General features: G+C 39.6%; 2 protein-coding genes across 4 annotated transcripts in view; one reads left to right on the forward strand and one right to left on the reverse strand.

Moving 5' to 3' along the window:
- Positions 1 to 58: 58 nt before the first annotated feature.
- On the reverse strand, positions 59 to 14,012 carry DNAJC18 (DnaJ heat shock protein family (Hsp40) member C18). Of its 2 annotated transcripts, XM_060786549.2 has the most exons (9): positions 13,727 to 14,012; positions 10,620 to 10,705; positions 10,107 to 10,293; positions 8,231 to 8,376; positions 7,454 to 7,636; positions 5,669 to 5,781; positions 4,482 to 4,591; positions 2,103 to 2,275; positions 59 to 202 (listed from the first exon to the last, which is right to left on the reverse strand). In XM_060786549.2, the coding sequence occupies exons 3-9, from the start codon at positions 10,208 to 10,210 to the stop codon at positions 78 to 80; spliced, it is 954 nt and encodes a 317-aa protein (XP_060642532.1). In that variant the 5' UTR covers positions 10,211 to 10,293; positions 10,620 to 10,705; positions 13,727 to 14,012; the 3' UTR covers positions 59 to 77. The 2 variants fall into 2 exon arrangements, with proteins under 2 accessions (XP_060642532.1, XP_060642523.2); XM_060786540.2 differs by lacking the exon at positions 10,620 to 10,705.
- Positions 14,013 to 14,255: 243 nt separating this feature from the next.
- ZC3H13 (zinc finger CCCH-type containing 13) overlaps positions 14,256 to 18,272 on the forward strand; it is a 39,368-nt gene continuing 35,351 nt past the window's right edge. For both annotated transcript variants that reach the window (XM_060786470.2, XM_060786480.2), the window contains exon 1: positions 14,256 to 14,475. The gene's annotated coding sequence lies outside the window, so the exon portion shown is untranslated. The remainder of the gene's footprint in view (positions 14,476 to 18,272) is intronic.

The following is an 18,272-nucleotide window of genomic DNA, read 5'->3' on the forward strand; positions in this document are numbered from 1 at the left end:
CAGAGGCAAGCTGAAATTCTGACAGCACACAGGACTTGTCGGTACTGCTTCTTTCCCCCCTCCCTTGAGGCTCTGTGTTAGCGACTTCTTTGTAGTATTATGATATTGGAGAGCTTTTCGCAGCTTTCAAGTGTGAGCGATTCTGCTTTCTGTTTCAGACGTTCATCTCGGTACAGCTTTGCCAAATGTGTTAACTCGGTTTCTGAAAAATATGGATAGTTACAGGAGTGTTAAGATTTATTTTACGTCATTTACTCCTTTTAAATTAATTGAGTCCTATTTATTCAGATCTTGATTATTTTTACAATGGATTACAGGTGGAAATAATTGGGGAGTGGGGGTACAGTCAAAAAAGAAGATGATCGGCTTAGACAAATTGTGGACCTTTTCTATTTGATGGCAAGTTATCAGAATGATAAGAGTATTCATATGTATCTTGTACTCTGGAATACCTAGAACATGTTCAATAATTCAAGCTAAGACAATCTAAAAAGCAAATTTTGTCTGATGGGAAATCACATGCCTCTTGTATTCACATGTATATATGTTCCAAGACTCCCTGTGGGTATCTGAAACTTGAAAATAGTGAGCCCTATATTTTGACTTCACTTGAACAGGAAGCATACTTTTGGTGGAGACAGAGAGGCCCACAAAACAATTCAGGGGAGAATACTTTCTTTGGAGTGTGGGTAAGTTAAACCGTGGACATTGAATTTGTGCATAAGGAGTTGAACTATACCGGCACTTTCCAAGTTACAAACATTCAACTTACGTACGACTCAGAGTTAAGAATGGGGGTGAGACAACAGGAAGTGAGAGAAATCTATCCCAAGGAAGGAAATTTCGCTCCTAAAGAGTTGTCAAGGGGAAAAAGGTGTCTCTACAGAAGCTTTATCCCCAATTCTTCCTTCTACAACAAGCCATTTTTTAAAAAATACAATTCTCACAGGGACCGAAAGTGAGGCGAAATCTTTTGAGCAGGAGCACAGACAGCAAAACAAACACCACAGGGATGTTAACCCTTCCCATAGCTAGCTATCTGTCTGTCTGTCTGTCTGTCTATCTATCTGTCTATCTATCTATCTATCTATCTATCTATCTATGGAGTTGGACTTTAAAATGTTTCTGTTCTGACTTACAAATTCAACTTAGAAACAAACCTAAATAAGTAATCTTGTTCATAACTTGGGAACTGTCTGTACTAATATAGTTCTAGCCTGAAATAAGGAATTCAAAATATTGAAAACTAGGTAGCTAACCAATTTATGGCAACAAGATTCTGGTTATATATGACTATAACTCATAGTGTTTGTGGTGATATTGGAAGATTATGTATGTGAAACTGAAAGTTGGAAAATTACACCAATTATTGCACTGTATCACTTTTTATGTTAGTTTATGTGTAATCAAAATATTCCAAAATTGTCCACACAGATGGCTGAGATATTGACATCTTTGCTTTTTGATGGTTCAATTTACACAAATTGTGTTGCATGCACAGAATGATTTCAAATATTGTGCATAAGTATAAAATTATCTTCAGGCTTTGTCTATAAGATATATATGAAACATAAATGAATTTCATGTTGAAACCTGGATCCCATCTCCAAGATATCTAATTTATGCACATGCATATTATTATTATTATTATTTTACTGACACAAAACCACACTATGTCACAGCAAACGAGATCTATATGCTGGATTTCGTATCACGAAATCACAAGTCGAATACTTTCCAAGTGTCTTATTATTATTATTTATACCCCACCTTTCTCCCTGTGGGGACTCAAGGTGGTTAACAATTCCACACTATACAAGTTTTAAAAGCGCAATGCAAAAGTTAAAAAATAATTAAATAGTAACAGTGCAGTAAAAACATTAAAAAACAATAAATATTCTAAAATCCCCCATAATCTGAAATCTGAAACACTTCTGGTCCCAAACATTTTGGATTAGGAATACTGAGCCTATATGCTGATTAACATTCCATTTTCCTTATACACATCTTTGGTTTACAGGTAGAATATTTAATAGAGTTATCTTTGAGATTCAGGAATATATTTTTTAAATTGTAAAACATGACATAGTAGGATAACTTACTTTGTTGTTTTTCTTTCCTGCAGCTCGTCTGAATATGGTCAATATATTCTTTTTCAATTTGCCTTTCAAGCTCTTCAAGTTCTTCACCATTATAATTATGTTCAAAGTTTTTATCAACATAGTAAGGCACCTGCAGGTTCTGAGTTTCCCTAAGAATAGTGTGCCCTAGATTCCTATAAGGGAGTGAATAAAAGTTTTCAACACATAAGCAAATAAGTTTTACCACATTAATATTCCTACTCAACTTATTTGCTCTCTTAGGAGGGGGGCAGTATGAAAACAGATTACCTATTCCTTATTTATTTTTATGAGATTTATTCCACCTTCATCCATCTTCATCAGGGGTAGAAACTATGCAGCTTTATGTGTCATTGACATACACATCCTATCATTTCTTGTTGGAAATAGCAACTTTCTCAAGCCTTCACTAGTTGTTTGTTATGTATATGATCCAGATTGCTTACTGTATTGTATATGTGTGTATTGGCTTGCAGTTTTTCTTTAACTCTTTGTTGTGGGAGGGGCTGTAGACCATGTGATCAGGTCTGGGCTTGTTCAGGACTCAGACTGAATTTTAGAATAGTTTGCTTTAGACTTAAGTAGGAACAGTATGCTTAGAGACTTCAGTAGAAACAAATGTATGCTTTTAGAAGTCAGTAGGAACATAATGCTTTACAGAAGCCATTAGACTTTTCAAGAAAGATATCCTGTGTTACCTACACAGAGAAATTACTTCAAATCTATTTGCAACTGGACTGATAAAGTACCTGTATGCTGAATACATGAAGTTTGTGAGTAAACCAACTATGTCACTTTTAAAGAAGTCTACTTACGTTTGTCTCTTGAGAGCATGATTTAAAGGCCAATATATTTTAAGGGAGAGTAGATGTTATTGAGCAACTAAAAATAACTAACAAAATGAAGTTCAACAGTGACAAATGCAAGATACTCCACTTAGGCAGAAAAAAATGAAATGCAAAGATACAGAATGGGGGATGCATGGCTTGAGAGCAGTGTGTGTGAAAAAGATCTTGGGAGTCCTCATAGACAACAAGTTCAACATAAGCCAACAATGTGATGAGGCGGCAAAAAAAAAAAAAAGGCAATGGGATTTTGGCCTGCATCAATAAGAGCATAGTATCTAGATCCAGGGAAGTCATGCTACCCCTCTGTTTTGCCTAGGTTGGACCACACCTGGAATATTGTGTCCAATTCTGGGCACCACAATTGAAGAGAGATATTGACAAGCTGGAATGTGTCCAGAGGAGAACGACTAAAATGATTAGGGGTCTGGAGAACATGCCCTATGAGGAGCGGCTTAAAGAGCTGGGCATGTTTAGCCTGAAGAAGAGAAGGCTGAGAGGAGACATGATAACCATGTGAGAGGAAGTCACAGGGAGGAGGGAGCAAGTTTGTTTTCTGCTGCCGTGGAGACTAGGATGTGGAACAATGGCTTCAAACTACAAGAAAGGAGATTCCATCTGAACATTAGGAAGAACTTCCTGACTGTAAGAGCTGTTCAGCAGTGGAACTCTCTACTCTCTGCCCTGGAGTGTGGTGGAGGCTCCTTCTTTGGAAACTTTTAAACAGAGGCTGGATGGCCATCTGTGGGGGGTGCTTTGAATGAAATTTTCCTGCTTCTTAGCAGGGGGTTGGACTGGATGGCCCATGAGGTCTCTTCCAACTCTATGATTCTATGAAAAAAAATACCCCTAAAACTCTGCTGTATGCATATGTGTTTTGTGCATTATCATATCTTTGCCCTTAACAGTTCAAAGAAATATCTAGCTACATCAGTTTAATAGCTGAGAAACTTGACTGCCTTGCATGAATGGGATCTTGCTTTTTCCTAAGCGGTTATGACATCATTTTTCAAAAGGTTATGACTTCTAACAAGGCAATGCCTTTCTAAAGATCATAAAATCTCCAAAAGATTATGGAGATTTCAATTTTCCAAAATTTCTCACCAAAGGCTATACTGGCTAGGGTTATTTGGAGTTGCAGTACAACATCATCTGGCTGGCCCAACAATTTACATTCCTGATCTACACAATTTAAGAGTGCCCAGAAGCCTATGCAGTTACTGTGGAACCTACACAAATCGTTGGAAGCATACATTGCAAATACTAAAGATTATTCAACTGGCCAGTCTTACAATCAGCCTATACTCCATCTCTGATATATACAGAAGTATAGAATCAAGAAAAACAAACCAGAATCATAAAATTATGTCCTTAATAACACTTGCAACTTTAAATGAAGTTTTACACCATGTAACAAACTACACATTTTATCTAACCTAAAGAGCAACCTATGCATTGGAAATATTAGAGTGAGGAAGTAGGTTCTGCTAGGAGATTAAGGAAAATTGGGACTTACGATTTGAAGAAGAGGCTGTAGGGTGGATTAGTAGCCATCAACTGAGTCACTACTGACACTACTATTATGATAAATACTGGTAGTAACTGAATAAATGCTGAGTAGCTATTCTGAAAATGAAAACGGTGATTAGAGACAACTAAAAGCTAGGAATAAGAAAATCATTTTCATAAAGGCAAAACTATTCATAAAGATATATAAACACAAACATACTGGACATATTACTAGCAATTCTTCCTTTAGTAAAGACTTTATAATTTTGCTTATGTGAAAGGAGTATTGAAAAACAATTATTACTTCAAGTCAAGGCACTTCATATTAATTAAAATTATGTGGCAAGAACAGATTTCATATTGCTCTACAAGGCATCCAGGAAGGATTATTTCATCATTCATATTTTTCAGGTTTTTATATACATGTCACCATGAACTGGTCACCAGCATTAATATTATCTATTATGTAAAATAATAGAAGGTAGTATTTACATCTGATGAGTATTTTCTAGTTGCTATTTTCCTCACATATGGAAATTGGCATATAATGAGTTAAATTCTGTGACTGATTGAGTTTTTCCAATAAATTATTGCAGAGGCGGCCCCTGAGCTAAATACTACCTGTCTTTTTTGTGGTGCATACATAATATAATCTGACAGCAGAGATCAGGATTAAGTGTTCTGCTTAATTACAAAGTTAATAGATGACACTGCAGACGTAATTGTTTTTCATCCTCACAGCCTAGTTGAAAGAAAAAATGTACTGCTCTGCTAGCGGAGATGGGAGAAATAAATATGTGGGAAGTGCAAATCAGAAGGAATATGATATGAAATGATAGACAAATCTGTATCATATTCATCCACAAAACTGCCTTTTGATAACGTTAAGTTTCAATTTGATACAATATTTGTTTTATCTGATGTAAGCCTCATGAAATTCATGAGTGTATAAAGGGAGAAGTTCTATTCATATGCATAGCTGAATATGCACTGAAATATTATTCTGTAGAATCAAAATCATTCCTATTAAATTTACTTAAAGAGCACTTTCCTACTAAATGTCCCAAGAGCAACAAACACCACTTCTTTTTTAAAAATGGTTCAAATCTTACACATTATAAGCAATACTAGATTTCTGGTAACCAATAGATAGACTGTTTTAAAGGGCAATCATACAATCAGCCTTCAAACTACCTGTGGTCTGGTGTCTTCTTCCTCTTCCTCTTGTGTCCAAGTCCTTTCATGTCTGTTTCGCTGCTGATAACATGGAGGATCCATGGTTGAATGTGAAAACATGTGTATATTCCCTTTTTTTAAAAAAAAAAGATAGTTATTTTAAATTTTATTAGTAATAATAACATGCCATATATATAAAAGACAAGTGTGGGATTTTACTCCTGTCAGAGCATCTTCGTTTTCATTTTTGAATTGCCTGGCATTTGATTGTTGAAAGATTAAAAAGTTTGGTTAGGATCAGGAGTTGCATTTGGTTATTGGATGAATCCTTTCTGTTCAGCAAAGAGATAATTCAGATAATATTCCTGCTAGTACAATAGAAGACAAATGGCCTTCTGACTCTGCAGATCCGCAAAGCCATCTCTCTAATCCTTGGAGCAAATTTTAAAAGATCTGCAAAGGGAGTGGGGACCCACAAAAAACGCCTTCCTATCTTTGTATCAGTTGAGCATCCTAAGAGTAATTTCACGAGATAGCTCTCTAAAAGCAAAAAGAGAATCAGTCTTACTGTAGAAATGCGCAATTTGTTATCGAAGGCTTTCATGGCCGGAACCATTGAGTTGCTGTGAGTTTTCTGGGCTGTATGGCCATGTGCCAGAAGCATTCTTTCCTGAAGTTTCGCCCACATCTATGGCAGGCATCCAAGTTTGTGAGGTCTGTTGGGAGCTATGCAAGTGGGGTTTATATATCTGTGGAATGTCCAGAGTGGGAGAAAGAAATATTGTCTGTTTGAGGTAAGTGTATAATACACTAACTGTGTATTAGATTGTTTATTAACTGTTTTATATTGGTGTATTAAACTTTGCTGTGTCTTGTGTCCTGTGAACCACTGTGAGTCGCCTCCGGGCTGAGAACAGCGGTATAGTAAAGTAAAGTAAAGTAAAGTAAATAAATAAGTGTGAATGTTGCAACTGGATGCCTTGATTAGAATTGAATGGTCTTGCAACTTCAAAGCCTGGCTGATTGCTGCCTGGGGGAATCCTTTGTTGGGAGGAACATGGCCAGAGAGCCCGGAAAACTCACAGCAACCCAATGCACAATTAGTTTTTCACAATTCAGCTTTCTGTTTTACAACAACTGAGTAACACTAAGAACATTCCAGATTGCCAGTAATGAAGAAATAGGCCAGGCATGAAACGTATTCTTCCTAACAGTTGCAAAGTTTGTCTTAAGCTAGAGGGTAGTTCTCAACACATTCTTGCCTAAAGCTCTCTGCAACTGTTATCAATGGCCATAATGGATAAGGCTAACAAGAAGTATAAAGCATCTGGGTAGTCAATGGCTCCCCAGTTCAAGTTTAAAATTAAATGAAAAAATTACTATAGTGTCATATCATTAGACTAGTATAAAAAGTGGAACACTAAGACTGGATTGAGGCTGCACATTTGAGAAGACTTAATGTAACCCTATCCCAAAGCCAAACAAACATAATTCTTTAGCGTGCAAGAATGTATTAATTATTAAGAATGTATAAAGACAGTATTCTCTAGTGGCTTATGTTACTATCATCCAAAGAAACACAGACAGGTTGATTTTATGAGGTGTCAGATGATAACACTGGATTTGGAGGATGGCATATCATAGTGGCAAAATACCAAATAAGATGCAAAATGAGCCTTGAAATCTTTGGACATAATGTGGAACAGTAATTCCATAGAATATGATGCTTCTCTGGCTTAGAAATATTTTAATAACAGCAGCTTTTGCTGTCCTTCAAAGAATATCCAGACAAGCAACACTCACCTGTTGGAAAGTTCCCTCCAAAAAACATATTAAATATTTCTTCCGGTGTGATGTCTGCTTCAAACTCTCTGTAATAGTTATAATGCCTGGGAAGATTTGTGTAAGGTTCTTCTTCATCTCCATATTGATCATACTGTAATCTCTTTTCAGGATTGCTCAAAACTGCAAAAGCTGTTCCTATCGCTGCAGTGCAGATGAGAAAGAAAGGTGGATGCTGTATTTATGTTGGCAGCCAACATTAGAATGCAATTAATTAAATGCTCCAGAAACATTACTGCTATTGAAATATATGAAACCAGCTCTTTATGAAATCAACTTTGTGTTCCTTAAGGAATACTACTGAACATATATAGCTTGGAAAATTTGGGCTCAGGTCCTAATAATCGTCTAGGTCATAATCAAAGTATCATCCCAAATGTTCAAAATATTTTGACAACTCTACAGATGTTGAATCCTGAAGAAGTAACACATCTAGTGCTCACAATATGACATGTCCATTTGAATTACTTTTACTGGACAATTAGCTGGTGAATTTTTATATATTGCCATTTGTTAATGCTGAGGTTTGTTTGATTGTTAGTTTCCCTGAGCTCTGTTTTTAGTGGACACACAGGATATAAACTGAATAGAATATACGAATACGGGGAAAGAGAAAAATGTTATTCTTAGCTTTGCTATTTGCAAATATTGGAACTAATGTATATCACTATCTCTTAAATTGATAAGCAGAGAACAGCATGATCTTTATACCTGCCCTACCCAGACTCTTGAACATACCTTTAAATGCATCTGTTGCTCCTGGAGCACAATTCTTGTCTGGGTGAAATTTCAGGGCAAGTTTTCGGTAAGCTCTCTTCAGCTCTTCCTCACTTGCCTCTCTCTCAACGCCTAGAATCTCATAGTAATTCTTACTGTTCTTGATTCTATCAAATGAACATATGATTAAATCATTATTTTAATGATGTTTTATACTTATCGGTGTATTTGGATTGTTGTTTACAAGATTTTAATATGTTGCAAGCTGCTTTGGGTCCCGCAAGGGAGAAAAGCGGGATATAAATAAAGATGATGATGATTATTATTGTGTACCTTTTTACCCAAGCAGCAATCATAGATGGCTTCTTGTGGCCTGCATTAAATCTTTAATTCTATTACGGGAAAAGTATAACGAATGCCAGTGTCAGCTTGCACTACTAACAGAGAAGTGCTCCTAAAATTCCATTATTTTATATCTGCTTCATTGATTGTGAATCCATCAGAAAGAATCAAATAAAGATTCAATGTGGACTTTAAGAATTATTTTTTCTAACTTCTGGAAAACTGAGAATGATGGTTGTTAGTGCTGATATTACTCCATTTTATCACTAGTTGCAGAGGAAGGGAACCCAGACAGCTAACTAATGTCATTTCAAAGTTTGCTGTGACTTGGGGAAAAAGATAGTTAAACAAATGAGCAAATAAAACCTTTACTTATTCTCATGTATTATTTTAGTAAGTTAAATTTAAATTAATTAGGAAAGATTTAGCTCAGATTAACTCAAAATGAAGCACTCAAAGATGTTTTGAAATGTATTTCCCGCCACGTCTAATACCAAAGGACATCATATCTGGAAGGCTTAAGGACTGAACTAAATCCCAAAGACCAGAGCTTACTTTTCAAATCTTATTAAACAGAGTCACCTCCCCCCCGCCGCCCCAAATTCCACTTTCTACAGCAAGTGTTTGTTGTTTCCAGCTGAATGTGATGAGAGGTACCCTAGACTTTGTTTCAACCTCAGAGCTGTGAGGGGAACCATCTTTGCAGTTGTGCTGAAAATCTCACAAAAAAAGTTTGGTTCTCCTATTCATCTATTATAGGACACCCCCTCCCCACTTCTTCTTTTGACAGTTTGCACACTTGACGAATACAGAACACTTAGAAGGTGTAAAGCTTTTAAACTACAAGCTATCCTAATCTGGTGCCCTCCAGATGTGTTGATTTATTTATCCTGGAATCCAAAAAGCTTGGGAAAACCTAGTTACAAATGTAAAAATTCCTTTTCTTGTGCAATCTAACTTTTAAAATTTTATAATTCATTTACTGTATATTTTAGGCTATCAACATTATAATCCTGTTACGATTATCAATAATCTGATTAAACTGCATTTACTGTATAATAGATATGATAGAATGATCATAAACTGTCTTTATAGATGCCTGTTAAGACTGTCAAAACTCCATTAAAGAAGTTCAACACTGTAAGCAGAAAAAGTCATCAAAAGTATTTCTATTCCCTAGTAAAATGTTGGAATTAGAATAGATTAAATAAAAATAAAAGGCTACACCTTTTAATAATTTGCTCCCACAATTAAAATTTACCTCAGATAATTTACTGCACTTTCCGCTACTGAACTTCACATTTATTAATTTTGTGGTGGTTGTATACCTTCAAGTTGTTTCCAACTTGGAAGAGTTTTCTTAACAAGATTTGTTCAGAAGAAGTTACTCAAATTACAGGTTGCCACTCCACCCCAAGCTTCTCCTTTAGATCTACAGGACTTCCACTAAACCAACCCAGCATAGTCATGGATAATTCTAGTAGTTATACTCAAAAACATCTGAAGTGTTATCATGTGGGGAAAGAAGGCTGAAGCAGAGAGGGTTCCTATTTACCTTTGCACCCCAAGTAATTGCTCCTTTGTGTAAGTGCTGCTCCCTTCCCCAGGCACTGACTGAGTCCTTCCGCTGTCGGGCACATGCTCCTTCTTCATTCTCATGCAATCACTACAGCCACAGTAGTCAAAATTGTCTTGTACTTCCTCCGATGGACATGGATTTCTTCTGAGCTCATCAATTAATGCTGCAAAAAAACCCAACAAACAACAAACAAACAAACAAACGGATTTCTTATTTGTACATTTACCAGAGCGAAACATATGGTCATACATTTAAGGACACATATGCATAACAAAAGGTGGAAGGTATGAAGCAGATTGGTTTCACCAAACTAGGGTCCACTAAATGTATGTCTTAAAACAAAGAATCGCTTCAGGAACACTAAACTACACATAAGAAGCCAGCTACAGCAGACTGGGAATTCTTGTTGGGAAGAAACTGGTTTCAAAGAGTTGCCAGCATATGCTTCTTAGAAGCCTGCTACAGGTGAGGAAGATAAAGACATCTCACCTGCTGTGTGCCATACTTATGAACCTGACCCCCAGCAACTGGTACGCAGAGGAATACTGTGAAACTGGCTGTTCTCACCTCCAGCCCTGATGCGAGATAACAGAAGAGAAGGAACCATTATAAACATCCAGGAGCCATTCATTTAGGCCCCATCTACTCTGGCCATTTAATGAAGATAGCTTCAGACTGAGGGCCCTTCCACACAGCCATTTATCCCAGAATATCAAGGCAGAAATTCCCACATTATCTGAGTGTGGACTCAGATAACCCAGGTGAAAGCATATATTGTGTGATTTTCTGCCTTGATGTGGGATATAGGGCTGTGTGGAAGGGCCCCCAGAATATCAAGGCAAAAAATAGCACAATATCTGCTTTGAGCTGGGTTATCTGAGTCCACACTGCCATATAGTCCAGTTCAAAGAAGATAATGTGGGATTTTCTGCCTTTATATTCTGGGAAATAGGGTTGTGTGGAAGGGCCCTGAGGCAGATAGACAACAAACTCCCACAAAAGCACATGAAAGAAAGCCCTTATTGTGCATCAGTGCTCTGTGGTTTAAGTCATCACCATCCGGTTCCTCTGTAATCATCTGCCCAGTGAAACCATCTTCTTCAGTACTGGTTAGAAACTGCATTAAATGGTCAGTGTAGATGGGCCTAAGTTACTTTCTTTCAGCCCTCTGTAGCCATAATAAACATTTCTTCAACTTCCTTTTCAAACTTTTGCCCATAGTACTTTGAAACAGAAAACGACTTCTGTTCTAAATCTTTTTCCTGCAACTCTTTCACCACCCTTTTTGGCACATTTGCCCTAGTACTTCCCCTCCAAGTCCAGCTCTAAAGTCCAGCCCTTATTCCACACACAGACCCCTTATAATTTGAGAAACTCCAGAGCAGGCCATCTCCAACTGCGGCCCTCCAGCTCCCAGCAGCTCTATCCAGCTTATTCAATGATCAGGAATTCTGAGAGTTGGAGGCCCAACCTGCTGGAGGGACACAGTTTGAGGATGCCTGTTCCAGAAGAAAAGCTATTATTGTACTGCAAGGAAAACAAAAGTCCTCGGACACTTGGGGTACCATTTGCACTGCTGATTACTATATTACTATATTGTACTATAACATTATACTGTAATATTATTAGCAATATTATATTGTATTACATTATAATATTATCAAAATTATATTTATATTCTTCTGCCAGCCCAGCAGTTCAAAAACATACAAATATAAGTAGATCAATAGGTACCACTCTGGGGGGAAGGTAATGGCGCTCCATGCAGTCATGCTAGACACATGACTTTGGAGGTGTCTATGGACAAAGCCGGCTCTCTGGCTTAGAAATGAAGATGAGCACCACACCCCAGAGTTGGACATGACTGGACTGAATGTCAGGGGAAAACCTTTACTTTTTATATGTATATACAATATCTATATAAATTAAAATGTAATGTTCGTTTGTGGGATTAACAGAACTCAAAAACCACTGGACGAATTGACACCAAATTTGGACACAAGACACCTAACAACCCAATATATGTCCTTCACTCGAAAAAAATGATTTTGTCATTTGGGAGTTGTAGTTGCTGGGATTTATAGTTCACCTACAATCAAAGAGCATTCTGAACCCCACCAACGATGGAATTGAACCAAACTTGGCACACGGTTCTCCCGTGACCAACCGAAAATACTGGGTTTGGTGGGCAGTGTCCTTTGGTTTTGGAGTTGTAGTTCACCTACCTCCAGAGATCACTGTGGACTCAAACAATGATGGATCTGGACCAAACTCTTCACGAATACTCAATATGCCCAAATGTGAACACTGGTGTTTTGGGAAAATAGAATCTTGACATCTGGGAGTTGTAGTTGCTGGGATTTATAGTTCACCTACAATCACAGAGCATTCTGAACCCCACCAATGATAGAATTGGGCCAAACCTCCCATATAGAACCCTCATGTGGGCCATAGCAACGCATGGCAAGGAACTGCTAGTATTATATTATTAGCACAGTGCAGGAGACAAGATGGAACTGTGTTCCTGGCCCTGGAAACCGGTGAATAAGGAAAAGTAGAAGCAAAATGCCATGGGAAATGGCAGGAGGCTAAGCTGGGACACATGGCATTTCCTGTGTAAACATCCAGAGCTATAAGACCCCTGCATAGAACAGTGCTTCTCAACCTTCCTAATGCCGCAACCCCTTAATATATGTTCTCATGTTGTGGTGACCCCCAACCACAATGTTATTTTCGTTGCTGCTTTATAACTGTAATTTTGCTACTGTTATGAACTGTAATGTAAATATCCAATATGCAGGATGTATTTTCATCACTGGACCAAATTTGGCACAAATACCCAAAACACCTAAATTTGAATACTACTGGGATTGGGAAAAGGAATTGCTTATGTCATTTGGGAGTTGTAGTTGATTTCATTTATAGTTCACCTACAATCAAAGAGCATTCTGAACTTCACCAATGATACTATTGAACCAAACTTGAACCAGAAAATACTCGAAGGATTTGATGGGCATTGACCTTGAGTTTTGGAGTGGTAGTTCATCTACATCCAGAGAGCACTGGGGACTCAAACAATGATGGATCTGGACCAAACTTGGCACGGTTACTCAATATGCCCAAATGTAAATACTGATGGAGTTTGGGGAAAATAGACCTTGACATTTGGGAGTTGTAGTTGCTGGGTTTTATAGTTCACCTACAACCAAAGAGCATCCTGAACCCCACAAACGACAGAATTGGGCCAAACCTCCCACATAGAACCCGCAACGCGTGGCAGGGGACGGCTAGTTTTATATTATTAGCCCAGTGCAGGAGACAAGATGGGACTGTCTTCCTGGCCCCGGAAACCGGTGAATAAGGAAAAGTAGAACCAAAATGCCATGGGAAATGGCAGGAGGCTAAGCTGGAAGGGAGACATGACAGTATAAGACCCCTGCATAGAATCTTACAGTGGGAAGGGGCCAACCCCCTTCTAATAGGCAGGAAGACACAACCCGGGCACTCCCCGCAGAGGGCCAACCGCCTGTGGTTCTGCGCCCAGAGCCCACCCTCTTCCGCCTTCTTCCAGGGACCCTCCCCCGAAGGAGCGTTACCTTCGGCCCAGCGCTGCCCCGGGCCCAGAACGGCCATGATCCATCGGGGGAACTGGGCGGGGCCAAACCTGCGGCCACGTGACTCCCACGCGCAAGGCGCCCTGGGCCTTGGAGTCCCCCGAGCAATCGGGACCCTCCGCGCCGGAGACCAAGAATGGGCGGGAAAAACCGACCGCGAAGCAGTCCTATTGCCTAGAATCACTGCGTTGGAAAAGACCCCAATTCAGTCCGTGCAGGGAGGCGCACTCCAATGTCAATCGAACGCCGGAAGTAGAAAGGAGGGGGGGAACCGGAAATACGCCATTTTTGAAAAGCTTTGTGGGCCTCGCTCTCCTATGGCGCCTTTGCTACAGCGGGGCCGGAAGTGGCGCGCGCCGGCGCTGTGAGGCAGCGGTTGGTCGCGCAGGCGCACTTCAAAGGGGAGGGGGGTTGCTGTGCAAAGTGGGGCTCGTGTCTGGATTTCGGTTGTCTCGCGCGGCCAAGGGCGGGGGGAGGAGGAGGAGGAGGGGAAAGAGCTGAGGCGCAGAAGAAGAAGAACGGCGGCGGTGCTGAGGGAGGCGTCGTTGCGCGGCTGCTGAGGCTGCTGCGGGCGGAGCGGGCGGCGCTCCTCCTTTTCCTCCCCGTGCGGCGCGGCTCTTAGGCCCGAGAGGACGGACTCCCCGCTCGCCCTCTCCCCCCCTCTCCGCCCTGGGCGGCGGCGGCGGGGGCGGCGGCGGGGGGGAGGGGCGGGGCGGCTGCGGAGGGAACAGGTGAGAGCCTTTGGCCCGCGGAACCCCCAGCGGAAGAGGGCGGGAAGGGAGGAAGGAGGGAGGGAACCAGTGCTTGTGGGCCTGAAGGACCAGGCATCCTACACTAGGATTCATCCATTAGCCCTCCAACTCCCAGAAGCCCTTGCCAGCTTGCCCAATGAGGAGGAGTTCTCGGAGTTGGAGGCCCAAACACCTGCCGGGCCTAATTGGAGCAGGCCTGGTCTACACAATCCAAGAGAAGAAATATATCAGTGATTCTCAACCTGTGGGTCCCCAGGTGTTTTGGCCTACAACTCCCAGAAATCCCAGCCACTTAACCAGCTGTTAGGATTTCTGGGAGTTGAAGGCCAAAACATCTGGGGACCCAAAGGTTGAGAACCACTGAAATACATGAATCTCCCAGAGCCCAGGAGCGTAGGTCATTCCCCCACCTCCTTGCGAGGAACCGCTTCTAAAGTGGGGTACATATCCAAGGAAGGCCGCATTTCTTCGATTCTAAGACGCACACATTGGTCCCTTCCACACAACTGTATAAAATCCCACATCTGTATTGAACTGGAATATATATATGGCTGCGTGGACTCAGATAGCCCAGTTTCTGCCTTGATATTCTGCATTATATGGCTGTGTGGAAGGGCCCCCAGTTCAAAAGCAGATATTGTGGGATTTTCTGCCTTGATATTCTGGTTTATATGATTGTGTGGAAGGGTCCTCAGATAACCCAGTTCAAAGCAGATATTCTGGGTTTTATGGTTGTGTGGAAGGGCCCTCAGATAACCCAGTTCAAAGCAGATATTCTGGGTTATATGGTTGTGTGGAAGGGGCCTCAGACAACCCAGTTCAAAGCAGATGTTCTGGGTTATATGATTGTGTGGAAGGGCCCTCAGATAACCCAGTTCAAAGCAGATATTCTGGGTTTTATGGTTGTGTGGAAGGGCCCTCAGATAACCCAGTTCAAAGCAGATATTCTGGGTTATATGGTTGTGTGGAAGGGGCCTCAGACAACCCAGTTCAAAGCAGATGTTCTGGGTTATATGATTGTGTGGAAGGGCCCTCAGATAACCCAGTTCAAAGCAGATATTCTGGGTTATATGGTTGTGTAGAAGAGGCCTCAGATAACCCAGTTCAAAGCAGATATTCTGGGTTGTGTGGAAGGGGCCTCAGATAACCCAGTTCAAAGCAGATATTCTAGGTTTTATGGTTGTGTGGAAGGGGCCTCAGACAACCCAATTCAAAGCAGATGTTCTGGATTATATGATTGTGTGGAAGGGCCCTCAGATAACCCAGTTCAAAGCAGATATTCTGGGTTGTGTGGAAGGGCCCTCAGATAACCCAGTTCAAAGCAGATATTGTGGATCATTTTAGTACCACAAACAGGAAAAAAAACCCACATGCGATTCTAAGGGCCCTTCCACACAGCCCTATATCCCAGGAAATCAAGGCAGAAAATCCCACAATATATGCTTTGAACTGGGTTATCTGAGCCCACACTCAGATAATATGGGTTTTTTTGCCTTGATATTCTGGGATATAGGGCTGTCTGGAAGGGTCCTAAGCCTGGATCTACACTTTCATATAATTCAGATTCTCTAAGCAAATATTTATTTATTTACTGTATTTGTATACCACTTTTCTCAGCCTATAGGCAACTCAAGGCAGTTAACAGGGTAAAATTTAATTCTTACAATATCATAAATACAATTAAGAACATAACATATAATAAAAATTAAACATATCAATAAAATATAAATTTATATTCCAGGGTCCTTCCAGACAGGTCCTATGTCTCAGGATCTGATCTCAGGTTTTCTGTTAATCCTAGATAATCTGGCAATGCAGACTCATATAATTCAGTTCAAAGCAGATAATCTGGATTTTATATGGCAGTGTAGATGGGACCTAAAACACCCTGTTTTTTTGAGATGGGGTGGGGGAGTGCACCTTAGAATCGAAGAAATGGGATCTATACATGCTGAGGATCGCTTGTCCAAAATACTTGAGACCAGGGGTGTTTGGGATTTACAGACCCACCCCCATTTGGAATACCTGAACAGTAGACTCTCAGTTAACAGGAACTCCTAAGCAACTGGGCAAAAATTTGAAAACAAAGACTATAATACTCTAAATAAAAATGTAAATATATTTTAATAATTTAGTAATATCAATTTTTATAATGTGTTAAGTGTTACATTAAGTAGAAACTCGGTTAACTGAAATTCAAGCAACAGGAACTCCCAAGCAATCGTTAAAAAATGAAACAATACCGTAATACTCTGAATAAAAATTAAAATATAGAAAAATCAGTATTTATAATGTATTAAATGTTACATTAACTTTGTCCTCATTTGCTTTTAGCTGCTGTATTACATTATCAATATCAAGTCAATACAGAGTTTGTATAGTATTAGGTGGTCCTGTTTTTAATAGTAACTCTGAAGCAATCAGAAACCACATTTATCTGGCATCTACCAATCCCCACAAGTGCCGATTAACTGACAGTCTACAGTAATTTCCTCATATTTACCCTAGGAACATATCTATCAAATAAGTTCTGTACATATCGGTCAAATAAATGCAAGTTAAATATTCCTTATCCCAAATCCTTGGGAATGGGAATGTTTTGGATTTTTAACCCCCCCCCCCCCCCGTATTTTGAAATAGCTGTATTTGAATAGATGTATCTATCTTTTAGATGGGAACCAAATCTAAAGAAGAAATTTATAATTCATGTTTTTCTTATGCGCATAGCCTGAAGTTAATTTTATACACAATATTCTTAATAATTTTGCTCATGAAACAAGGCTTGTGTTCATTCAACTGTCAGAAAGCAAAGTTGTCACTGTTTCAGTCACCTAGGTGGACAATTTCAGATTTTGGAGCATTTTGGAATTCTGGATAAGAGATACTCAATCTGTACTTGTCTCACATCCCCCTGTAGAGAGGAATTATCCACCACTTTTGATGCTGCTGCTGACGACGATAACAGTGATAATTATATTTATCCATGCCTTGTTTATTTCCTTAAGGTTGTGATCCAAAGCAATTCACTATTTTAAAAACTATACAGTCATTTCTTTTGTAGATTTCCAGAGCTTCATTGATCAGTTAAACATTTCAGTATCATTATCTACTTGCAAAAAAGGACATATTGTAGACTTCCATTTGTACAGTCTTTGCCTCTTGTGAACCAGCACCTTGAGTTGGGTGACTGGGAGCATATGCAGAGTTCAAAAAGAGAAGTTGGTGCCACCTTGAAATATGACCTTTTCCATTGCTCACAGCCAGGTTGGTGAATGTTCAGTATTAGGTTGGTTTGGAAGTCTGAAAAAATAGTATTTCAGTGCCAGTGAAAGAAAATTTCAGGTTGCATAGTCAAAAGAAATACGTGTAGCATTGGTTCCATGATGTATGGGAGGACACAGTAAATAGTATATGCTTGGTTGCATTGATTAATGCATAGAAATGTGAAACAAATGCCTAGAATATGGACTACCTTTGACCTCAAGTTCCCATGGAGCTCTCAAAGGAAAGCAGCTCTCTGGGACTATCCACATTATAACTTAATTGATACTTAAGTGTCACAACTTTCCCTAAGACTTCTGGGAATTGTATTTTGGAAGTGTTAAGAACTATTAGATCACCGCCAATGCTTTCACAGGAAACCGTTACTCCACTTCAATTTCACTTATATGTTTGTTTGGGGTTTGTTTTTGGTTTTTTTGGGTTTTTTTTTTGGTCTAATTTTAATGGATTTTCAGCTGCATTTTAAAACGTTGGTGCATGAGACATTTTGCCAC

This window comes from Anolis sagrei, chromosome 1 (genome assembly GCF_037176765.1).
Source record: "Anolis sagrei isolate rAnoSag1 chromosome 1, rAnoSag1.mat, whole genome shotgun sequence".
Lineage (NCBI taxonomy): Eukaryota > Metazoa > Chordata > Lepidosauria > Squamata > Dactyloidae > Anolis > Anolis sagrei.

Bases quoted from the DNA above. Each gene is read 5' to 3' on its own strand.
- DNAJC18 (XM_060786540.2), bottom strand. From the start codon at position 13,763: ATGGCCGTTCTGGGCCCGGGGCAGCGCTGGGCCGAAG. The intron at 10,294-13,726 runs GTAACGCTCCTT...GTTTTTTTGCAG, and splicing joins GGGGCAGCGCTGGGCCGAAG to CATTAATTGATGAGCTCAGA. The intron at 4,592-5,668 runs GTAGTTTGAAGG...TTTCATTTTCAG, and splicing joins AAGAAGACACCAGACCACAG to AATAGCTACTCAGCATTTAT.